Source organism: Sorex araneus, chromosome 4 (genome assembly GCF_027595985.1).
Source record: "Sorex araneus isolate mSorAra2 chromosome 4, mSorAra2.pri, whole genome shotgun sequence".
Lineage (NCBI taxonomy): Eukaryota > Metazoa > Chordata > Mammalia > Eulipotyphla > Soricidae > Sorex > Sorex araneus.
Window position 1 is genome coordinate 184,026,185 of NC_073305.1, and position 24,350 is coordinate 184,050,534.

At 63.6% G+C, this 24,350-nt stretch overlaps 1 protein-coding gene across 1 annotated transcript in view; it reads left to right on the forward strand.

The window, feature by feature from the left end:
* Nucleotides 1–24,350, forward strand: part of ARID1B (AT-rich interaction domain 1B) — a 289,999-nt gene that overhangs the window by 252,630 nt on the left and 13,019 nt on the right. Inside the window, exons 8-13 of the mRNA XM_055137243.1 lie at nt 4,060–4,387; nt 12,091–12,236; nt 17,144–17,253; nt 17,731–17,889; nt 21,384–21,593; nt 23,061–23,265. Of these exons, the coding sequence (XP_054993218.1) occupies nt 4,060–4,387; nt 12,091–12,236; nt 17,144–17,253; nt 17,731–17,889; nt 21,384–21,593; nt 23,061–23,265 (1,158 nt within the window). The remainder of the gene's footprint in view (nt 1–4,059; nt 4,388–12,090; nt 12,237–17,143; nt 17,254–17,730; nt 17,890–21,383; nt 21,594–23,060; nt 23,266–24,350) is intronic.

Here is a 24,350-nt window from a genome sequence, read left to right on the forward strand (position 1 = left end):
TTCAAAACCTGGAAAATTGGGAAAGAAGGGGAAACTGCACGAACCAACCTAAACGATTCCAATGGAGGGAGAACTGGAGACCTGAGACCCAGGGGCTTGTGTCCCGCTGTCCCGAGTGGCTGTCGTGGCCCGGGGACCTCTGTGCTTTGTGCCCTGTGACAGTGCACTCTCATCGCCGTATCTGCCCTCTGCCCTCTGCCACCCCAATCAAGAGCTTTGCTTTTTCTCATTGACTGCCAAAGGCCCAGCCCCCAACACAGCTGGCTCTGGAAGGGGTTGGTGGGAGGCCTGGGGGCGACTTCTAGAAGGCGTGCAATGGCAGGCCAGAGCTCCAGGAGGTTGATGGCGCCAGCCTTGCACCTCAGAGCTCAGGGGTTCTCTTTGGGGGCCAGAGAGATAGACCAGGGAGAACGGCGCTTGCCTTGCACGAGGCTGATCCTGGTTCGATCCTCGGCAGCCCACATGGCCCCCTGAGAGATTATCAGGACTGATTCCTAGTACGGAGTCAGGAACCACCCCTGCGTTTTGCTAAGTGTTGCCCAAAAAAAAGAAAAAGAAGAAGAAGAAGAATTATCTTTGGGGGCCAGAAGGATGGCTCAAGGGATAGTGCTCGTGCCTCACATGTGCTGGGCCCTAGATTTCATCCTCAGCACTGCGTGACACGCCCCTGCCTTGCTGGGCCCCAGCCATCACTAGGAGTGACCCCCCCCCCCCCACTTAAAAAGCAAGTGGTTAGCTCTGAGCAGTAAAACTGAGGATCGTGGCTCGCCTCTGCTCCCCGCACCGAGTCTGCGTGACTGTGGTCAGGCCACAGGGAGCTCACCTCGACAGCGTCTGCCCGGGAGCGCCCAGAAACCCAGCGTGGACGTCACTCCCTTGGTGTCTCACCCCTTACAAGTCTCCGTGCTCGGGCTTCCTCGGAGCACCGTGTCACCGTGTGTTGGCGAAGTGACTGCCACGCTCACACCTGCACCTGTGGGGACGCGCCGCCGGGCAGTGCCATGTGGCGCTGGGGAGTGCTGGCCGGATGGCCGGACGGCCACGGGAGGCTCGGGCCGGGCTTCCTCCAGTTCAGCCCGCCACGAGAGCCCCCCTCTCACGCTGAGGCGCTGGCCGGAAGAAATCAAGCAGACGCCCACGCAGAGGCCCCCTCACCGCACCCAGAGTCACGCTCCCCACAGCGGGAGAGCTTCAACGGTCCCCAGCACACGCCTGCCCTCGCGTGCAAGGCACGGTCTCGGCTCACGGACCCGCGTGGACGGCGCCCAGGGACACGGTGCACAGTGACTGGGCCGGGGCCACCCTCTTCGTGAGCCATCGGGACAGCCGTCAGAGTGGGGACCCCAGGGACAAGGGCGCAGGACGTGGGGGTGTGGACCCTCTGAGCCGCCCGGGTCTTGTCTGGGGGGGAGGAAGATTATTGCGGCCCTGTCGGTCAGGGGCCTGGCAGGACGGCACAGAGGAGCAGGGCGAGGGGAAGAGGGCGGGCACCACTGGCTAAACGACAAGGTGGCACGCACGCCCGTGCCCGCCCCCGTGAAGCGTCTGCCCGGCGCCTTTCCACCCTTCTTCAGCAGCGCCAGGCCGGGCCTCGTCCACTGCTTCTCAGCCGCCGTTGCACGCGGCAGAATTCCCCACGCGAGTACTCGGGAGCCCAGGGACCGGCGAGCTGGGGTGGGGTCCTGGGTGTGGAGGTTTCCCAGTGGGGGGCCGCCTTCCCCGCCGCCCTCCTGGAAGAGGGTCCCAACCCCGGCCTAACTCCTGCACCCACCCAGGGGCCGGGATACCACACGTGGCAGCTCGAAACCTGAAGTTCACGTGGCGACCCATTCCCAGGTCGGCGGTGCCAAGGGGAGCCCACGGGGAAACGGGGGGCGCTGCCGGGCTGAGGGGGGCTGGGCGGCCACGGCTGCCTCGGGCTCCACTCGGGACCCATCTGCTTCCTGTCGCAGCTGCTGCCAGCACGTGACTAAGCCACTAGAAACACAGAACACTGGTCCCGCTTCTCAGCCTCGCTGCTGCCCTCTGATGTCGCCTGGCGTCCCCGTTTGGTTTCTGGTTGTTTGGAGGAGAAAGGTCTTGCCGAGTAGGCCGGGGGGCGTGCCGGGGAGCGGGCGTCTTGGCCCACCGTCACGGGGCGGCAGTGGAAGGTCGAGGCTCACGCCCCGGTTGCTGGCACAGGCGGTGGGGGCCGCCCTCGGCCGTGGCTCTGCCGGGTCCCTGTGTCCCACCGGCGGAGCCTGGGCGCAGAGAGGGGAGGGCCCCGGCCCCCGTCCAGCCCAGGTCTCAGCCGCCGCTCGTGAGTCGCTCAGGTTTCCAGAGGGGACAGAGGGACTTTGTGCTGCTGCTGACTCAGAGGCGTTCCCTGGACTCGGGCCTTTGCATGGCTGATAGGGGCCAGCACATGGCGGGCACGGGGTGGGGCTCCCTGGGCCCCACTGCAGACCAGGCGCTGCTCCCCACACAGCATGCACAGAGCCCCCAGCCTCGGGCCCTTCCTCCCCGTATCCACTCGGGTTGGCCCCCGTCGGCCGTGAAGCCCTCGGTCCCAGCACCCCTTTCTCCTCTTGCACCAACCCCTCCCCCGCCCCTGGCCTAGTCTGTCTCTGCTCAGACACAGGATGACCACCCGTGCGGGACCCACACAGGGCATGCACTGTCTGTATTACAGCACTGTCGTCCCGTTGCTCATCGATTTGCTTGAGCGGGCACCAGGGCACCAGGAACGTCTCCACTGTGAGACTTGTTGTTACTGTTTTTGGCACATCGAATACGCCACGTGGAGCTTGCCAGGCTCTGCTGTGCGGGCAGGATACTCTCGGTAGCTTGCCGGGCTCTCCGAGAGGGATGGAGGAATCGAACCCGGGTTGGCCACGTGCAAGGCAAATGCCCTGCCCTCCTCGCTGTGCTATCGCTCCAGCTCCAGGGGATGAAGGTGGCAAAATGACTGCGGTGACAGGTCACCCACGGCACAGTGACCACTGTCATCCAGAATCAGCCGGAGTTCAAAGGTGGCCGGAGTCCGCAGGTGGCCCTCTTTGAGTCACCCCAGCTCTAGAGCACCGAGTCCAGAGCCCGGGCTCTTGCACCCATGAGCCCCTGCGGCAGCACAAGTCCCCGCCAGGGAAGTGGACGCACCCCCACGGCCTCCACTCTGGACAGTCATCGCAGAGCATGTGTCCCTGCCGCCATCGGGCCCAGGGGGACAGTGGGGGCACTAGGCAGAGCCAGCGTCCTGCTCGGGCGAGTTTCCCAGGATGCACCGTGACCGGCCTCCGGGTTACCGGGACCCGTCTGGGTCTGTGAGTGATGTTCTGTTAGAACTCGGGCGCCCAGCGCTGGCCGTCTCCACGCTGTGTGCATGTGTGTCTGTCTGTCTCTCGGACAGTGTGTGTCAGTGTGTGTCTGAGAGCGCGTATGTGTGAGTGTATGTGTGAGTGTGTGTGTGTGTGTGTGTGTAGCTGCTCAGCTCTGTGAGGGCCCTTCATTCAAGCCCCCCCCTCCCTCTCACACACACACACGGTCACACGCTCACTCACGCACGGTCTCCCATGCACACGAGTGCTCGGGCAGGAGCTGCTTGCGTGCGCGATGAGATGAGCGTCTCTTCATCCCCCCGCCCGTCTCAGGGACTCGGTGCGGAAACTGCAAGGACACCAGCGAGGTCCCGAGTCTGTCGTCCTCCGCCCTTGACCTTGGCTCCTTGTGTGTGTGTGGTGGCGTGGCCTCCGAGTGGGGCCCCTCTGCACTGGGCACAGTGCTCGTTTGGTCCCGTTGCAGGCTGGGGGCCTTGGACACAGCGGAACCACACTGGCCGTTCCCGAGCCACCTTTCTCCGCCGGGGAGCCAGGGCCCTGGCGGGGCTTGGCTGGGGGAAGGCTCAGGGGCATGCTTGGAGCTGCCCACCTGGTGGACACCCGCTGGGGAGGGGGCCGGGGGCAGGATGCGCCGCGGCCCTGCGCCAGCCCCAGTGCGAGCCAGACACGCTTCTGGGGAGGCTTTTACCGAGCGCCAGTGTGAAGGGAAAGGCTTGAATTGGCTGTTTGCTCTTTTGTCTAGGTAACTACTCCAGGCCCCCAACATACAGCGGGGTGCCCAGCGCAAGCTACAGCGGCCCGGGGCCTGGCATGGGCATCAATGCCAACAACCAGATGCATGGCCAAGGGCCAAGCCAGCCGTGCGGTGCTATGCCCCTGGGCCGGATGCCACCCGCCGGGATGCAGAACAGGCCGTTTGCTGGAAACATGGGCAGCATGACCCCTGGTTCGCCCGGCATGTCCCAGCAAGGGGGGCCAGGAATGGGACCACCCATGCCGACCGTGAACCGGAAGGCGCAGGAGGCAGCTGCCGCAGTGATGCAAGCCGCAGCCAACTCGGCCCAGAGCAGGTATGCTGGCGCGGCGGGCGGTGGGGCGGAGGGTGGGGGGGGGGGGCCTGGGTCTCCATGAACAGGAATGTACTTGGGGACCACGTTCCCTCCTGCAAAGGCTGGCTGGGGCCCCAGGGCCCAGGAGGCTGTGAGGCAGGCAGTGCCCAGACCGCGCCTGTGGGGGGCGTGATGTCATGGGGCCACGCCCACACAGGGCGGGGCCCCAGGGCCCGGGAGGCTGCGAGGCAGGCAGTGCCCAGACCCCGCCTGTAGGGGGCGTGACGTTATGGGGCCAAGCCCACACAGGGCTATGGCGTAGAGGTTGTCTGAAGGTCATGATTGTGGCCCGTGCCAGAACCAGCGAGTTTAGACAGAAAGTTCTGCAACCCCAAAAGGAGTTAAAATCTGAAACACCGAAAAAGGATGCCCCCACCCCTGACCCTTTTTTTGAATTTATAAACCCTTCCTGAAAAATCTTTCTGAAACAGGATTGTGGTATGTGCACATACATGTACCGTGTGTTTGTCTGAACTCTGTGGGAGACCCAGTGGCGCTGGTGGGGTGCCCTGTGTAGGTTTGACCCTGGCTCGGAACTTCAGCTCCGGAAAGCCAAGGTTTGACCTGTTTAAAAGTGACATACGTGACACTGTGTGGCATGTGGAAATACTTATAGAGGTGCTTAATACAGGTGAAAGTGCTTTAAACAAAGCACATAGCAAATACAGTATCTGCAGAAGGGAAGCTGAAAAGTTCCAACTTGTCAAAGGGAAAAGTGTGTGTGTGTGTGTGTGTGTGTGTGTGTGTGTGTGTGTGTTTAAACGAGTCTTTTTGTTTCATTTCCTGTGACCCTGCTATTTGGGGAATGTCAGGGACCCCTCCAAAATCACTGGTTTCTCCAAATAATGATAAATTTCCCTTGAGGAATTAAAATGAAAATCAATCTTCCTCCCTCTCTCCGGCACCCCCTCCCCCCCACGTTCCAGCTCCTTAAGATCGCCTGAACTCCCACACTGCACCTCCAAACTGAACCCCTCGGGCCGGGGGGGAATGTTTTAATAAACCTGTCGGTGAGGCTGGTTTGGCGGGTCCAATTGAAGTTCTAATTTAGGCGTAAATGAATTGTCCATTGTTGCAACTCATAAAGCACAAGTTATTTTCTGTGTAAGTAGAAAGTGCTTGATTGCATTTGACATGAAGCCGTGGATAGCAATCTGGAAAGAAGATAACCATGGAGATTAAAGCATAATTCTATTTGATTAAAACGTCTTGTCCGGCTCCCGTTTTCAGCAGTTGAGGGAGTCTCTCATATAAACGACCATGCGGGACATCCCCCCCCCCCCCCCCCGCCTCTCCCCTTGCCGGCCATGAGTGTGGCTGGGTCCCAGGCCTGACCTTCGCGTCCCGCCCACCGGCTCTCTCCCCTGGGGCCCGGGGGCACCAAGAGGGGCCTGTGGAATGTTTCAGCTCCTACCCACCAAGGCTCTTACTTCCCTCTCCTCTGCCCCCTCCCCTTGCTCCTTGGTTTTTATTTTTTGTTTCATTGTCTTTCTTGAGAGCTGCTACACAGTTGCACTCGTGGGCAGCTGCTTGGCCCCAGAGTCTGCTCGGACCCGAGCCTGGATGCCGAGCGTGGAGCCCGGCCGACGGGGCCCCACCCTGGGCCACAGACCACAGCCAGAAGAGGTCCTTCTGTTCCCCGGGCTGGCGGGTGCTCCCCCGTTTCCTCGCCAGCACCCCGACTCCTGGCAGCTCACTGACTCCTGGCAGCTCTCGGGCTCCCGTACCGGACCAGCCGAACCAGTACGGGCAGGTTGCAATGTGCCCCCAAGGTGCCACAGGATTCAGGCCTTCGCTGGGGGCTGTCACAGGGCAGGCGTCTGGCTGCCAGGACCACCTTGACCTGGAAGTGAACCCCCTCCCGCCACCCCCCCCACAGGATGGCCAGCTCAGAGGGGCGGGAGGCGCCTTTCTGTTCCTCCACGTGTGTGTGTCTGGCACTGGGGCCCGTGGGCAGAGCCCCTCAAGTACCTTGTCTGCGTCCCCCCCCCCCCCAGGGAGCAGGAGGCTTCACCCCTCTCTGCCCCCATCCCCCCCGTGTTGTTGTGGTGGCATGTTTGTGCCCTTCCTGCTCCGCCAGCACCCCAACACGCAGTGAAACCACCCCCTGGCCAGCCGCTCTGCCGCCATCCACGGGCCCATGAGGGTCCTGAGGGTCCCACCCGGCCAGCCCTAAGCAAGCATGGCCCGGGCCCCTCAGCCCCCCTCCCCCAGCACCTGAAACACCAGCAGATCATCCCGCTCGTCTCTGCAAACGTGCGTGTTGCTGTGCTATCAGCAGCCGCAGCACGGGAATTACTTACAGCACCCAGAGGGATCCCTCCGCTCCCTCCTGCCAGAGAGAAACGTAATATCAGGCTGTCACATTTTTCAGGGGGTAATCGCTCAGAGTATATTATTATTGAGTGGTTTAGTAGCAAAAAAAAAAAAAAAAGAAAAAAACCACGCCTTGATCTCACTTTGCATATGTAAAGGACGGGATGGGTCCATTGGGTTCCTGTCTGGGCTTTCTTCACAGTAGAAAGGGACCACAACCACGTTGTTTGGTTAAGATAAACCGGGGAGCAGCCACCTTGGCTCCTGTAAGGAACTGTGTGTTAACTGCTTGTCACCAGCGAGCAGCTTTTCAGTCATCCGAACATTTGCACACGCTCATTCGGGCAGCCGCTGTGCGCTCAGTCCCGCAGACCTGGTCCTGGATGTGGGCCCACAAGCAGAGTTTTGCCAACATAAACCTACGTTCATAAAGAAGCGAGAACCAGGCCGTCAGGGTTTGGGGGGAGCAGATGGGGGGGAGTTGTCTCTTTCTCCTCTTCCTTCCCTGTGCGACCCCTGCGTCTGGGAGGGGCGGTAGCCTCGGGAAGCCAAAGCCGTCGCCCCGCCGCTCAGCCGCGGCCCTGCCCTTCCCGGGCACAGGGGTCCCGTTCAGCCCCGCAAAGCTTGCTGGCCGCTGCCTTGCCAAGCCACATTAAGCAGCTGTGTAAAATGAATTTAAATGGCATTCATCAGAGTAAAATCTCCTCCACTGGGGCAGAAAATCAATGTTAGCTCACCAGCACGGACAGCTCCGAGCTGCGTTTTCGCCAGCAGCGCCCAGATCGCCCCTCAGAAGGCGGCCTCCTCCTTAATTAAAGTAAGAAGGCAAAGGCGGCCGGCGCCGCGGCTGCGTACATCTTACCCAGAGCCTTGGCGGCAGCTCCATCAGCAGTGCGGGCCCAGCAAGCTCGGGTTCCGCCCCATGTGCACGGGGTTCTGTCGGGAAAGGGGACAGTTCCGTTCCATGGGTAGTTTAGACCTTCTTTCTTGGGCACGTGGCCGTACCCAGCCCCCGGTGTGCCCCGTTTGGGAGGAGGTGTGCTCTGAGACGCCACGTGTGCCCCGGGGTTTGGAGCCCCGGCTCAGGCGGGTTTGCTCCCCCATCGGGCTTGGCTTTTCCGAGTGGTTCGTCTGTGACGGGTGTGTCCCCTCCCTCCCTGCACTGCTGGTTGTGTCGGGTCCCGTGGGCACATTGGAAGCTCGCTGGGCGGGGCCTCGTCTTTTCTCTGCGAGGGGAGGACAGGGCCTTGGAGAAACGCAGTGCCCACGGGCTTGGCCGGAGACTCCGTCTCCCCCTCAGGTCTTGGTGGGCCGAGAGGTGCTGCAGGACTCAGAGAGAAATTCCCCCTGGTGGACGGGTGGGGCGGGAGTGTGTGTGTGTGTGTGTGTGTGTGTGTGTGTGTGTGTGTGTGTGTGTGTGTGTGTGTGTGTGTGTGTGTGTGTGTGTGTGTGTGTGTGTGTGTGTGTGTGTGTGTGTGTGTGTGTGTAGGAGACACCCGCAGCTCTCCAAGAAGGGCAGAAAGCGTGGCAGCCGAGCCTCAGGCTGCGTGACCCTCAGCCCCGTGCAGCAGGAGCCCGGGGCTCGCTGGTCGGGCTCTGCTGTCCCCAGTCCCCGCGCCCCTCTGTAGGAAAGGGGGGTGGCGGGCGGGAGGGGGTGCTGTCGGCCCCCCTGCTGCTCAGAGCAGGCCTGCCGCCTGGTGCGGGCCACGTAGAGATTGCTGCCTTTCCCTGCCACACAGCACTGGCTGCCCAGGGTGCCATGTTTAGTGCCAGGACCGCCAGTGGCCGCACCCCACGTCCAAGTGCGCTTTGCCGGCAGGCCCACCGGGACCCTCCCCTCGCACCCGAGTGCTTCCCGCCAGAGCGGGTCTGTGTCCATCCTTAGGCCTTGCCAGCCCCAAAGCTGCCGAGCTGCCCCCTGGTTGGGAGGAGCGGCCGCCTCTGGCCAGCCACTCTCTTCCTCGGCCCGTGGCTACAGTGGTGGTGACGGTGACGGCCGCGTCCTGGCACGGTCCCACCCGCAGGCGCTGGTGGCCGTGTCCTCCCGCCCCGGTGCTGCTCAGAGGGTCCATGTCTGCCCGAGGCTGCAGAGGACACGGCCCCCGCCCCACGGGAGCCCCTCTCCTCCCAGGCTGGGGTTGTTGGAGAATTCTGTTGGTTAGTCTGCTTGGGGGTCTCAGCCTGTGCGCAGAGGTCATCCCAGCGGCACTCGGCGGGCCAGGCAGTGCCAGACACCCACCCCTCGTTTCTCGTTTGCAAAGCCCCTGCCCGGCCCTTCGAGGAACTCTGGGCCCCGGAACTTTTCGTGTCTCCGGCGCACAGAGCAGGCGGGGAGAGGAGGGTTCCTCAGCTGTGGGCCCCCACCCTCTGCAGCTGCTCCCCCACCCTCGTCGTCAGCCCTGGTGGCGTTCCCCCCGCCCCCCGCCGTTGGCATTCCTGCCAGACCCAGACTATCTCCGGGTCGGGGTGTGTCGGACGCATCCGGCTTTCCCTCTTGGTGAGGTGCTGCCAAGGGACCACGCGGCTCCGGTGGATTCACCACGTGACCAGCCCTCGGCCCTCAGGGCCGCGCACACACAGATAAATGGCACTTCCCGGGCCAGCCGCCGCGTCTGGGAGATTTGCACAGAGCTCCTGAGTCCCTGCGATGCTGGTGTGTCCGAGCTGTAGGAACGGGGGCATCGCGCCTCCGCCCCAGTTCTGGTCTGAGAGAACAAGCTGCTCTCGGCGCCCGTCATGCCTCCCCCCTGTGCTTGGCCACGAGCCCCGTATGCGAGAGAAGTCTCTGGAGCGAGTCAAGGGGAGTTTCCCTAAAGTGAGGGTGCCCGTGTAGCCCGGCAGGGGTGAGGCGAGCTTCCGGGTACTGCCGAGTCCTTCTCGCTCTGCCTGAGCACGTGGTTTTTGCCGCTGGTCTAGCCCCGGCTAATGCTGCTGTCCCGATGTTCCTCGGGTCAGTCTGCAGCACGGTGCCAGCGCCCCAACGTGGCCCAGTCAGGCCGTGTGGTCCGTGCAGCGCCGGTCAGGGTCGTCTCTCCCCACTCGGGGCCGTGATGGCAGCTGGCGCCCAGCTCATGGGCCCCTGGTGTCCCGAGACTTGCAGGGGGTCTGTGAGGGCCGGCACTGCCCGGGCTGGCCGTCTGCCTGGCAGGGTTTGCCTCTCCCCCCCGAGACACAGCAGGTGTGCTGGGGACAGCGGTCATCACCCTCGTCCAGGACCCCAGTGGCCTCGACAGCCCGGCCTCTGCACACTCACTCATGTGGCACGTCCGTGACAGCAAACAGGGCTCCTGGGAGGCGGGGCCCCGGGCTGCCCTGGGATGGGGTGGGGCGGGGCGGGACAGACGGGCAGCCTCGTGGAGGAGTCTCGGCCGTTGCTCTCGGCTGTCCACAGCCAGTCCCCACAGGGCCCGTTTCTCCGGAGAGTTCCGTGAGTGCTCGCATGCCTGCGTGCGTGGGATCTCCGCAGGAGGGGCCTCCCAGCCGGTGCTCAGTGTCACCGGGCAGGGCCTCATGTCTGAGCCCAGCGCCCACACTCGCCTTCTCGGGGGCCGGCACCCCTGGGATGCGCCCCTGCCTCAGGCCTTGCCCAACCCCCCCCATCACCCTGGGATGCACCCCTGCCACAGGCCTCACACAACCCCCCCCCATCACCCTGGGATGCACCCCTGCCTCAGGCCTCACACAACCCCCCCATCACCCTGGGATGCACCCCTGCCTCAGGCCTTGCCCAACCCCCCCCATCACCCTGGGATGCACCCCTGCCTCAGGCCTCACACAACCCCCCCATCACCCTGGGATGCACCCCTGCCTCAGGCCTCACACAACCCCCCCCCATCACTCCAGCAGCCACCCACCCTGGGGAACGCGAAGTGGTGTGATACAGACACCCAGAGAACGGCCTGGGGACCAGGGTCCTGAGGGGCAGCCGTGCCCCTTCCCCAGCCCACCCTCACATTCTGGAACGTTCCTTCCCAGCCTTCGCGGCGTGTGGTGGTGCAGTCTCCCTGAACGGTCCTGGAACATGCACAAAGAGAGAAATAAACACTCGAGCCTCAAAGCACCCTTTATTTATTTTTTTTTGTGGGGGGAGCACCTGAGCAGTGTACTCTGTGGGTGCTGGGGGGCCTGGACCCCGAGAGCCTGTCCGTGGTCCGTGCTCAGGCCTCCGTGAGCCCGAGCACTGTGAGCGCCGAAAGCGGCTGCCCCGGAGAGCAGCGTGTCGCTTGTGTCACTGCCTTTCAGAAAGGCTTTGGTGTTTACTTTTCCCCACCGTTACCCTTCGGGAGCTGTCGAAGGGCACTTTGGAGGTAGAGGGGGGGTCTTCGTCCGCGTTCGTGGGGAGCAGACGAGCACTGTCTGGCCTCTCCTCCGAAGGCAGGTCGCAGAGGGGGGTCGCAGGGGGTCCTCGTGGGGGTCGTCCACCGAACACTCACTGTGCAGTTTCCTGGAGAACAACCTCCCGGGCCACACGTGTCCCGCCTGGCAGGAAAGGCCTTTCGCCTCTTCGCAGGCGTGAATAGATGGTGAATAGGGTCTGGGCTGTGGGCGGGCTCACCGTCGGCCCCCTTCCCCCGCCACCCGGGAAGGGCTGTGCGCGTGGGTGCGGGGAGACGGGCCTGCTCCGTGGTGCCCGCTTCCCACACGCCAAGGGCCAGGGCTGAGGGCGCCGGGGAGAGCTTCCGCAGACATTCCTTATGGCAGAAAAGGAATGTTTCTAAATAACGAACCCAAAAATGCTAGTTTCAGTTACATTTCTTGACCACATTTTTTTTTAAGTTTTTTTTTTTTTTTTTTGCTTTTTGAGTCACACCTGGCGATGCACAAGGGTTACTCCTGGCTCGATGCTCAGGGGACCATATAGGATGCTGGGAATTGAACCCAGGTTGGCCCTGTGCAGGGCAAACACCCTCCCCACTGTGCTATCACTCCAGCCCCTTAAGTTTCATTTTTGATAATGATACTTAGTAATGTCAGAAAGGAGTCGGGCCTTTCCAGCCATTAGAAGTCAGTTTTGCAAAAAAAAAAAAAAAAAGGGAGAGTGTCGGGCTGGAGCCATAGCACAGTGGGTAGGGCATCTGCCTTGCACAAGGCCGACCCGGGTTCCATCCCCTGAGCACCGCCAGGAGTAACTCCAAAGTGCAGAGCTGGGAGTGACCCCTGGGCATCACAGTGTGTGACCCAAAAAGTCAGCCTTGCTTGCCTTTGTGATTGCTGTTCGCCCTGTCTGTCTCCCCACATGTCGCAGCCGGACGCCCTGGGTGTGGTTCTGAAGCGCGGTTTGGGGGGGGCACGGGGCGGCCTGCGGGGGGCGCTGCTGAGCGCCCGGACATCTCTACTCTCTCCCACAGGCAAGGCAGCTTCCCCGGCCTGAACCAGGGCGGACTCATGGCCTCCGGCTCTCCCTACAGCCAGCCCGTGAACAACAGCGCCGGCCTGGCCAACGCCCAGGCGCCCGCCTACAGCATGGCGTCCAACATGGTCAACAGCTCCACAGGTAAGCGGGGAGGGGGCCGGGCCTGCCGGGCCTGCCCCGCCCGCCGGGCTGCGACCCACACGCCAGCTGGGGCGAGGGCGAGGCCGTCGCGGTGGTTCTCGGGGCGGGGGCCCCCGGAGCCCTTCGGGTATCGCTGCTGTGTTTTTGGCTTCGGGGCCACACCAGCTGTGCCCAGGGCTAACTCCTCGCCGGGCCGGGGCTTACTACTGGCCGTGCAGGCGGGGATTGGACCTGGCTCAGCCACGTGCACGGCGAGTGCCCTCCTGCAGGACCATCCGCCCACCCTGACGCTGTCACGCGTCACCTCACTCGACCTGGAAAACGGAGCAGGCAGGGCCGGGGTGTGTGCAGGTCGCCAGCAGGGAGCAGTCAGCACGTGTGCTGTGTTGATTGTGGGTCATCCCTGCACGGTTCCCTCGTCACAGTGTCCCTCCCTCTGTCCCTCCGTCACTGTCCCTCTGTTCCTCCATCACTGTCCTTCCCTTTGTTCCTCTGTCACTGTCCCTCCCTCTGTCCCTCCATCACTGTGTCCCTCCCACCCACTGCATCCATCGCATCCACTGCACCTGGACATGACGTCCCTGGTGACCCCAGGCATGTCCTTCCCCGAGGACAGTGTGATGAGATGTGGGTGCCGGCCGGAACCCACAGCTGGCCTCCCAACACCCCTTGTGCTGTGGACACGTGCAGGAGCCAGAGGCCCTCCCGTGCCTGCCGGCGTGTCACGGGCTCCTGTCCCTGCATCCTTGTGCCCGGGGGCCGCTGGCGGTGGCCTCTTCCCGTCACGGGAGGGAGAGAGGGCTGCCGCGGGGTGTCTTCCCGGTGAGGAGCCCCGAGTCTACTTGCCTGCGCTGCTCCGGGAAGCGTCTCACAGGACCCTGCACTGCTCCGGGAAGCGTCTCACGCAGGCCCCTCGCCCGGTGCTGCTGCCCGGGGCCACGTCTGGAGGAGAAGCGTTGCCTCGTGCCCCTCACAGTCAGCCCTTGGGCGCGGCTACAAGGACACCAGCTCCTCCTCCTCCCGTCAGTGCCAGGCCCGGGCCCCTCCCCGCGTAGATGGGAGGCCAGAGCCTCCTTCAGGGCGACACAAGTCTGGAACAGCTGCGAAATCTCCGGATTCTGGCCCCTGTCCGGAACCCCCCGGAGGGCCCCAAGTGCACAGTCCTCCCGGCTCCTGGGTTACTTCTCGGGACTCCTGGTCATTTCCTCGGAGCAGTTCCTGTAGCTGGAGCGGCACCGCTTGAAGCACCTCGTGCTGGCCCGTCCCACCATGCTGTCCGGGCCCCGCTGCCCAGGGCACGAGCCCTGACCCAGTGCTGCACTGTCGGGGAATTCGGGAGCATCACCGGACCTGCCCGGGGTGGCCGCTCTGCGTGCTGAGACCGAGGCCCCGTCACCAGGGACTTTCAGGGTCTGCGGCACCATCCCCGGTGGCTGTCTCTGGTCTGGGGGGCCACAGCCAGAAGTGCTCAGAGTCTGCTCCTGGCTCTGCCCTCGGGGAGCCCTCTGGGGTGCCGAGGATTGGAGCCCAGGCCAGCCGCGTCCCTGCCGTGCCACAGCCCCAGCCTTTGTCACGGCCGAAGCGGTGCCGGGAGCTGCTTGCTGGCTGCAGGTGATTCTTGCTGTGGTTTCGGAGGACAGCAGAGACGAGGCCAGGGAGGAACAGCCGTCTGCGGCCTTTGCCTGTTTCCTGGGCCTGGCCATCCCAAGGGGCGCGGTGCCCCCCTGGAGCCGTGTTGGCATCGGGGCACTTCAGGCCTTCCTCCTTGCTGATTTCGTGGGAGCTGGTCCATCTCCGGAGCCCACGGTGCATGAACGGGCCCCTTTACATCACCACGAGCGTCCGCGGGTGCGTGTCTGCTTTGAGAAACCAGGGGCGGTCTGCACGGAGTCTGGCTGTCATCACGGGGACGAGGAAAGGGCCGCAGGCTCATCTCGGGGGATCTGAGCTCGTCTTCGGGGAAGGGGTCCCAGGGGCCCGTGGACAAGCAGGGGGGCAGCGCCCGGCTCTCAGCGCACCAGGAGACCCTCTCGTGCCCTCGGAGTGTGTGAGCCCCCGAGAGCTCGGCCGTCCAGAGCTGGCACTGCCAGGCACGCCCGCCCCTGCACGCCAGCTGCACCCACGCGGCCCCCCGGCCTGTCCTGCCCCTCTCTGGCCATTCAGGGAGGCACTCACAGAGGGCAGGAGGAGGAGGAGGGCGACGATGATGATGGTGGCAAAGACGGAGATGGCAGAAGCGCGCCCTTACAGCTGGCCTTTCTACTGGGAAACAGGGAATCCTCGCGCCCCTGTGCCCGGGGCGGCCTGTGGCCTCTGCAGCCCTCCACAGGGAAGAATCTCGAGGACTGAAAACTGCAAGACCACTTCCTCCTTGGCCTGCACCGAGGCCAGTGGCACTGCCCCCGGGGCGGGGGTACGGAGCTCGGCTCCCCACCCCGGCCTTGCTGAGCTCTCAGAACACCGGGCTGCCGTCGTCCTCGTGTCGTGCCGAGGAGAAGGCAGGAGTCTGGGGAAACTGCCGGGCGTGGATGCTGTGTCCATCTGGGTCGGCTTTGGAAGGCGGTGAAAAGTACCAACATTAATCAGAGGAACACAGATGGACCCAGTCAGGCTCTGGGCTGCCTCCGTGCCCGTGGACAGGCCTGGTGCGTCGAGCAGGACACTCCCCCGGCCTGCCAAAATTAGAGCGAGGCGTGATTCATTACAAGTGCTGAGGAAGGTTCCAGAAGCCACATGCCTGGGACTTGGCGGCTTTCTCTGCAGTCACGGGACTGGCGGGACCCTCTGGCCGCACGGTGAATGACCAGAGGAGCTGGGGGAGGGGGCGCTACATACACCAAGCAGACTTTGAGGGGCTGTTGCTGGCTCCAGCCTAGGGGTCACTCACAGTGGGGCTCAGGGACCAGGGTCTGCCTCGAGCAAGGCCAGTGCCACGCTGGTGTCTGCAGAGGGTGTGTCTCAGTGCCCGGCTTCCCACTGCCCAGGGACACGGCCTCCGCCCAGAGCAGGCGCCTCTGCCCATAACCTCTCTCCGCTTCACACTTTCACAGAAATAACAGCATTTTCAGCTGATCCAAATAGATTTTTTTTCCCCTGCAGCTGCATCACTTGAGAAAAGCTTTTTGTTCCAGTTCTTTAAGTCCAAGTATTGGAAATAACTTGGGGAGGGGGAGAAAGCGCCAGGGGAGGAAGGACCCTGGCGCGGCCGCTGGCCTCCGAGCTCCTGGGCTGCTCCCAGCCAGCCTCGTGGCCGGGCCGGCCCTCTTGGCAGGGCCTCTGGTCTCAACCTGCAGCGGCGCTAACGATATTAGCAAATTAGCACCGCCGAGCCCGCCAGCCACGTCACCAGAGCCCTCTCGCCTCTTGCTGCAGTAATTCAGGCTAATTATTTCCTAAAACATAGTAATGCGTGAACATGTGCCATCAAAGATTTGTGGTGGCCAACCTGCGCAGCCCCTTGCACGCCCTTTCTTTTCCTGGCCCAGGCCACTCCGTCTGCGCGTGGGCAGTGGCCGGGCTGAGCCAGCTCGAGTCTTGGGGTGGGGTAGGGTGGGGGTGGGGGGCGCAACACCAGGGGCTGCTTCCAGCTTTTCCCGAGTCTCCCCTTCCCCGCCGTGCTGCGTCCTCAAACATCTGCGTGTGGCATCCCGGCATGGTGCGTGGGGGGCTCCAGCGTCCAGTCCCAGGAAGCCACCCTGAGCCCCCACTGCGACCTGACCTGGAAAATGTCCGTTGGTCCCTGGCAGAAGTGTTCAGCAAGGGCAGGCGTCTTGCCGGGCTGGAGGACTCACTCCTGGGGGGTCAGCTGAGCTGCCGCTGAGACTCACTGGTTGCTGGGTGGGCGGCTCAGCGGGCCGGGTCAGACTCTGCGTGCCTGCCGGGGGCCCGGGTTCCGTCCCTGCCACCCTAAGGTTCCCCAGGCACTGCCAGGAGCCATCCCGGGCACAGGCCGCCAGCCGAGGCCCCAAAACACAAACCAGAGAGAAGAGTTGATCTCTGGAGGGACTGAGCACGTTGCATGCGGGACGCCCAGGTGGGAGCCCCGGTCCCCAGCATCCCTGGGGCGACTCCTGGGATCAGCCCCTGGTGCTGCCGGTGCGACCCAGAGGGGTGATCTGTTGGTGCTGCGCTGGCAGAGAGGGTACCCAGCCGGGCAGAGGGGGGCGCCCTCCTTCAGCGTGGCGTTCGCAGGTACTGAGTACTCAGTACTCTCCGCAGTACTGAGTCTGCAGTTGCCCGTGAAAACGGCCCCCCACGGGCGCACAGCCCACGCGGCAGGTGAGGGTTTCCGGTGAAGAGGGCACAATGTCGGTGATCTGCAGAGGTCCCGACTGTGACTCGGGACGATGAAGAGAGCCCTTGGTTCCCTGCTGCGGTGGTGTCATTTGGGTTTTGTGTGCGTGACTCAAGGTAGTTTTTACTAAAACTTTCTTGGAAAGGCGCAAGGAGAGAGAAAGAAGTCTGTGTCCAAGGCAGGTCACGGGCTTCCCCAGGGGAGCAAAGAAGCGTGGAGACGAGCGAGATGCGTGCTCCAGGGCGGGCTGGGTGGGCCTAAGGGTCCGGCCCAGCCGCCGGCTTCACCTCTGCAGAGCAGCCTGAGCCCTCGGCTTCTCTCACCCGGCACCTCCGCCTTGGGTGCCAGCGAGATTCTGAATTTTTATGCATCTAGTACCGGTGCCCGCTGGCGTGTTGGCCCTCGAGTAAATGGTTGGTTTTCTCTCCCTGCCATCAAAAGGGGTTGCGAGGCTGTGGCGCGCCCGAATTCAGGCGCCGGCCGCTGGGAGTCTCGGTCCCCGTTTCCTTGTTTTCCCTTTGAGGGAAAACTGCGGGTCCCCTGAAGCACCCCGGAGCTGGTCTCTGTGGGAGCCGGCGGTTAACCCTCCTCTCTCCCCCCTGTTTTCGCTCAGCGTCTATGGGTCTTGCAGATATGATGTCTCCGGGGGAGTCCAAGTTGCCCATGACCCTCAAGGCTGACGGCAAAGAGGAAGGCGCCGCCCCGGCCGACAGCAAGGCCAAGGTATGTCCCGTCTGCTCCCCCCTCTGCTCCCCCCGCCCCTGCACGGTGTGGATCTGAAAGGTAGTTCAGTGCCCAGGTGGGTGCAGGCCGAAGGAACAAGCCACTCTGGGGGCTGGGGAGCCGGGAGGGGCCTGGGGGGCCGGGAGGGGCCTGGCCTGGCCTTGACACCTGCGGCCACTGTGCCTTCAGCTTAGAGCTGCCTCTCTGGGCCTTTTTGGCCGGGGCATATTAAGTATTTGCTTTCCCGCCTTGTTTGCTCCGTGAGGTGCCCGCCCCTGCCCCGTCCTCGTTCTGTCTCTTAAGGGGTCGTCCATGCTTTGCCCCCACCCCCTGCACCCCGGAAGTCAGCCTGGGCCTGGGTGCCCGTCTCCCGCCGCCAGCCAGCGTGCCCGTGTGCCACGCCATCCCTGCCCGTGGCCCTCGTGTCTGTCCCGCTAAGGCGTGCCCTGCCCTTCACTGTCTCTTCCTCCGCCACAGGACAGCTACAGCTCGCAGGGCGTCTCTCAGCCCCCCACCCCCGGCAACCTGCCCGTCCCGTCCCCGATGTCGCCCAGCTCCGCCAGCATCTCCTCCTTCCACGGCGACGAGAGCGACAGCATCAGCAGCCCGGGCTGGCCCAAGACCCCCTCCAGCCCTGTAAGTGGATTCCGGGTCTTCCCGCAGGGGGCCGGGCTGGGGCGGGGCTGGGGATTGATGACTTCTCTCATGCACCCTGTGTCTTGATGGTTCACCTGGGAAAGGGGCTTCGCCGGTAATCAATGCATGGGGCACCGTGTGTGGCTTTCGGCTGTCCTTGACTTGGGCTCACAGAACCACCGTGGCACCTCTCGAAGCCTGAGGTCGGCTTGGGTTTCTTGGGCCCAAACTCCGTCCGATCGTGGCCGTGTTCAGATGTCTGACCCGCTGGGGACTCAGGACAGGTCTGTCAGACGGGGGCTTCCCGGCTCCCGTGGGCACCAATAGCAGCCACGGAGGAGACAAGTTTGGCCTCAGCCCTCATCTGCTCTCACAGCCGCCTGCGGAGACTCGGGGCTGTCCGCCCCCCCATGCCCAGGCCGGCAGATCCACCCCGGCGTTTCCCAGGAAGTTAACAGAAAGGTCGTAGAAGCGCTTTGTGAAGATTGCGTCTCCCTCGGAGCCCTGGAGACGGGAAGGTCACATCGTGGGCGGGTGCCCGGCGGGGGAGTGTTTGCCTCGAGTCGGGGGAGCCCTGGGCTCTGTCCTGCACACCTGCAGATGAGCTCACGTGTTGCTTCCCGTTGGCTGTAGCAGAGAGACGCAGAGTACCCGCAAGGAGACTCTGTCGGCCTTAATATTCCTCTGTCCATAGTCACAAAAAAAGGACCATTGTGTGGGATTCCTGAATGAGGCGTTTCGGGAGCGTCTGTCCAGAGACCAGCAGGGCAGGGAGGGCGCGTGACTGTCGCCCACTCGGTTCCTCTGTCCAGTTCAGAATCTTTTTTTTTTTTTTTTTTTTGGTTTTTGGGTCACACCTGGCAACACACAGGGGTTACTCCTGGCTCTGCACTCAGGAATCACCCCTGGCAGTGCTCAGAGGACCATATGGGATGCTGGAAATCGAACCCAGGTTGGCCGAATGCAAGGCAAACGCCCTACCTGCTGTGCTATTGCTCCAAAGTTGAGAATCTTTATGTGAACCTGGGCCTACAGGAACGTAAGATAAATGAGTCACATATTTTCTGGTACTAATTCATAGAAAGAAATTACATTTTAGACGAACCCCCACGTCCCCACATTCACTTTTGCAGCCCCAGACAGGGTCACAGGCTAAGCTACAGGAAACCTTTATCACTCTACTTAAATATAAGGGAGAAAAGAAATGAATTGTTGACTGCATTTTTTTATTTTTTGGCAATATAGTTATACTGGGCTGGAGCGATAGCACAGTGGTTGGGCGTTCGCCTTTCACGCGGCCGACCCATGTTCGATTCCTCCACCCCTCTCGGAGAGCCCGGCAAGCTACTGAGAATATCACACCCGCACGGCAGAGCCTGGCAAGCTACCCATGGCATACTGGATTTGCCAAACGCACTAACAATAAGTCTCACAATGAGAAACGTTACTGGTGCCCACTCGAACAAATCGATGAGCAACGGGATGGCAGTGACCGTGATATAGTTATACTTAAAATTGAATGCCTAGTTTTTGTCCAAATTTTTCCGTATTCGTGATCTGTTCCCTGTATATAAACTGGCTTAAGTCTCAGAACTTTTTTTTTTTTAATGATTTATTTGTTTTGCTTTTTGGGTCACACCCGGCAATGCTCAGGAGTTACTCCTGGCTCTGCACTCAGGAATTACTCCTGGCGGTGCTCAGGGGACCATATGGGATGCCAGGGATTGAAACCGGGTCAACTGCATGCAGGGCAAACGCCCTCTCCACTCTCCAGCCGTCAAGTCTCAGAACTGACAGGCAAACTTCTGGGTAGAAAAGTCCCGGCCGGGAAAGGACTCTCTCCGGGCTGAGGGTTCAGACTGGAGGCAGGAGGGGAACCGTTTCCTGGATCCAAGCACTGAGGCAGAAATAAAGGCCGTGCCAGGTGTACTCCCGTCTCATCACTGTTGATGGTGCTTTGCTTCGGCAAGTGTGACCCCGGCAGACCACATGTAGAACGGTGGTGACCTTCTCGGGGGTCCGTCCCTGCAGACCTGCGGCGCCAGCCACAGTGGGGGGCCTCGGCCCTGAGGGAGCAAGTGGCCTCGCCATGAACAATGCAGTTCTTCCACTTGGGAAGAGGAGAGCGGCTCTGTGAGCCCGACACGTCCCCGTGGACATGGACGAGCTCAGACTCAGGCCCAGCCTCCCGACGTGCCCTTTGGTCTCCCTGGGAAAGTCCAGGGGACGGGCCTGAAATCAGACGCTCCGTTTGCTGGCAGAGCTCCCGGCGGGCAGCTGGCACGGGCATGTCTCGCCTAGAAATGGGGGCACAGCCAGGAAGACGCGGGCCAAACACAGCACCCTTGCCTGGACTGGCCGAAGCCTCCTTCCCTGCCCTGCCGCCCAGGGAGTGACCCCCGGCCCTGTCAAGGCTCGTGCAGGACGGCCCCCACCCGCAGGTCTGCCCAGCCCGCACCGGGGACACATGGAGCTTCCCCGGGCCGGAACCCTCCTGGGCACCAGGTGTGGACACCAGGTGTCCCTGCCTCGCCCTGACCCCCTACCTGCAGCATGTCCACAGGGGCCCACACTGGGCAGAGGCTTTCTGCATTGTTTGTGGCGACTTAATTTTCCACCAAACCAGTTGAGAGGCTCCGAGTTCCTGGGCCGGAAGGACGCGTCCCTTCGCGGCCGGTCCCAGAGGTCAGCACTGCCAAGACCAGGTGCCGTCACAGCAGCAGGCTGAGTCCACGCTCAGCTGCTGTCTGAGGGAGGGAGTTCTGAACAACGCTGTGGAGAGCCGGAGCGACACAATAGAAACCCAGGATCTGAGCACGAGTCCGTCGGGGACGGGGGTCTCTCTTCTGAACAGCACGAGTGGAGGATCTGGCAGGGGGCAGGTCCTGTGCGTCCAGATGGGGCCCCCAAGTAGGGCCACTTTGGGCATTTCCGTCTCGGAATGAATGAGAGACCAAGAGTCCTGAAGCCCCGGCAGCCCCGAGAGCCGTGTCCAGAGAGCCGGGTTGGACGCATGGTCGGGAGTCGGTGCTCAGGGGTCCTTGGCGGGAGGACACCCCCCTCCACCGCATCTTTAAAGCGTGTTTCCTGGTGGGTGGGAGGGGCTGAGATGGAAGGTACCGACAGCCCTGGCCGCAGCCTGGGCCCCAGAGAGCATGCGGCCACAGAACCAAAGCCGTCACAACCCTGGGCCCCGCCTTTGAGCCCGTGTCACACGTGCTGCCCCCCGGCCAAGGACAGGCAGCGGGACCGGGCGAGGCATGGCCTGTGGCTGGCCGGGCCTCTGGGACCCGATGCCCCGCCAGGGAAAGCAGCTCTTCCTTGCCGTCTGCCCAGCCACACACTCAGGCCCGTGGAGCCCTTCGCCTGGCGTGCCCAAGAATCCGTCACCCTCACGCTGTGCACGGGGTGACCGCGGTGGCGTACGAGGCTCCTGGCCGTGGCCGCTCACGGTCTTCTCCCGCTTCTCCCCTGCCCCCCGCCCCTCCCCCCAGAAGTCCAGCTCGTCCACCACCACCGGGGACAAGATCACCAAGGTGTACGAGCTGGGGAACGAGCCGGAGCGGAAGCTGTGGGTGGACCGCTACCTGACCTTCATGGAGGAGCGGGGCTCGCCCGTGGCCAGCCTGCCGGCCGTGGGCAAGAAGCCCTTGGACCTGTTCCGCCTCTACGTCTGCGTCAAAGAGATCGGAGGCCTGGCCCAGGTAGGCGGGGCCGGGCGCGGGGGGCTCGGGAGGGCGGCGGCTGGACGCCACTCTGTCCCCTGCCACTTCTCGGACGGCTGTGAAGACCCCGTCTCCCGGTCCCGGTGTCTGTCCGGAGCCGGGGCAGGCCCCTCAGCCCAGCCCGGGCACCCCCGCACTCCTGAGACAGGCCAGCCTGGTTCATCAGGCCGAGACCTCGGCGTGCAGGGGGGCGCTGGTGGGAGCAGAGGGGACAGCGGGGTGCTCACCCCTCCCCCTGTGCCTGGACCCCCAACCTCTCCTCTGCAGCCCAGATGCCAACCTCTCCCCTGCGCCCATTCCTCCCTCTCCCCTGCACCCAGACTTTTCCCCTCTCCACTGTCCTTGCACCTGGGCCCCTACTTCTCCCCTCACCCCTGCACCCAGACCTCTCCTTTCTCCTCTCCCTCTCGCCTCTCCCCTGCACCCAGACTTCTCCCTCTCTCCTCTCCCCTGCACCCATTCCTTCCTCTCCCCTGCACCCAGACCTTTCCCCTCTCCACTGTCCTTGCACCTGGGCCCCTACTTCTCCACTCACCCCTGCACCCAAACCTCTCCTTTCTCCTCTCCCTCTCACCTCTCCCCTGTACCCAGACTTCTTCCCCTCACCTCTCCCCTGCACCCAGACCTCTACTTTCTCCCCTCCCTCTCGCCTCTCCCCTGCACCCAGACTTCTCCCCCTCACCTCTCCCCTGCACCCAGACCTCTACTTTCTCCCCTCCCTCTCGCCTCTCCTCTGCACCCAGACTTCTCCCTTTCACCTCTCCCCTGCACCCAGACCTCTTGCCTCTCCCTCACCCTTCTCCCCTCGCGTCCCCTGCACCTGGATCTCTCTCCTCTCGCCAGCACCCAGACCCCTCCCCCTCTCCTCTCCCCTCCCCTCCTGAGTCCTTGGCACAGACTCTCCCGGGAGCCGGGTGCAGAGTACCCCATCCGTCTCTGGGGACTTTGCTCTGGCTCTCGGGTGCTCAGTGAACAGAGCCAGGGGCCTCAGGGTGCCGCTGCCGCCAGCCGCTTCCCTGCCCGCACCAGAGCCCACCTCGGCCCGCTCGTGCGCGCTTGTGCCCGTGCAGTGCCACATGGCATCGTGTGTCCGACCCTCGGAGCCCCTTCCCGAGGCGGGGCAGAACCCCTGAGTGCCCCCTGGACTCCTGTCCTCTCTGCTCTTCTTTCTCCACACTCGTGCCCTGTCTCTCTGGCCCTGATGCCCGGGCGAGGGGGGACGGGGTTTCACGCGCAGGGCCGGCCCCCAGGGTGGTCACAGTCCGGCACAGGGAGGCGGCTGGGGGCCGTGAGGGGCCAGCAGGGAGCCTTTAGGTGTCGCCGTCGCAGTCTTCACCCCTGTAAATGCTGAGGAGGGCGCGGGAGCACCACGGCGTTTCCGCAGTCCCTTGTCGTCATTGGCATCTCGGGTGCAAGCGATGACCGTGTCCCCCCTCCCCGCCCCAGGTCAACAAGAACAAGAAGTGGCGGGAGCTGGCCACCAGCCTGAGCGTGGGCACGTCCAGCAGCGCGGCCAGCTCCCTGAAGAAGCAGTACATCCAGTACCTGTTCGCCTTCGAGTGCAAGATTGAGCGCGGGGAGGAGCCGCCGCCCGAGGTCTTCAGCTCAGGCGACACCAAGAAGCAGCCCAAGCTGCAGCCGCCCTCTCCCGGTGAGCGCGGGACCCCGGCAGGCGCCAAGCCCCCCCACCCCCCCGCCCTCTTGCTCTGCCCAGCCCAACAGGGGGCCCCACTGGACGGCGAGTTCACGGCCTGCTGCCAGCGTTCGCGAGTGGCCGTTGCCAGCCGTGGGCAGCTGCTGAGTCGGGACCCCCCCCCCCCGCCTCCCCTGGGGCAGGACCGCCCACGCCCACAGAGCCCCTGCAGAGAGGGGTCTCGGGGCCAGCGCCCAGCCTGGCAGGAAGGCCCCCTCCCCTGAGCCTGGCTCCTTGGAGCGCACGCACACACACACACACACACACACACACACACGCTGCCCCAGCATCAGAGCTCACACACACGCACATGCACGCACGCTGCCCCCGCGTCAGAGCTGGGTCCCGCCCGCCTCACACTGTGGGCTGGGGGCCCACGGCCAGCTCAGGGAGGAGGACGCTGACCCACATTATGGTCCCCAGACAGCCTGCGGATGAGCAGGTGCCGGGGCGGTGCCCTGCCGCACCCCTGCCCCTGCCCCACGCCAGCCCCTGCACCCCTGGCCAAGCCCCTCCCGCTGGCCGACGGAGACGGTACCTGCGGCCAGGCCAGAACCTGCCGCCTTGGCCTTGGCCTTGGCTTGAGCCTCTGTGTCTCGCCTCGCCGCGGGGCGCCCGGGCACCAGGGAGTCCCCCCTTCGCACTCGCCCTCCCCGCGGGCCGGGCCTCCTCCGGCCAGAGCACTCGACTGGGAGACCCTGCACGGCGCTGACTGACGCGGTTTCTCCCCAGTCAAAGCCGGGTGGGAGCGAAGGGCTGAAGGTGGATCCGACATGAGGGAGACACGACTCCCCGAGGCCTGTGGGGTCCAGAGAGCGACAAGGATGGGGGAGGGGCTGCTGTTCTCCTCAGTGGTCAGTGCAGCAGAGCCAGTTCCCAGTGGCCCTTGTCCTGCAACGCCATGGCCTGGTCACGGGCCCCCGAGTCGCCATCGCCAGTGCGCCCAGGACCCCGAGTAGCCATCGCCAACGCGCCCGGGCCCCCACGAGCTGGCAGCCGGCTGTTGGGAGGAGGCTGTTGGCTCCCGAGCCCGCGTGAGGGAC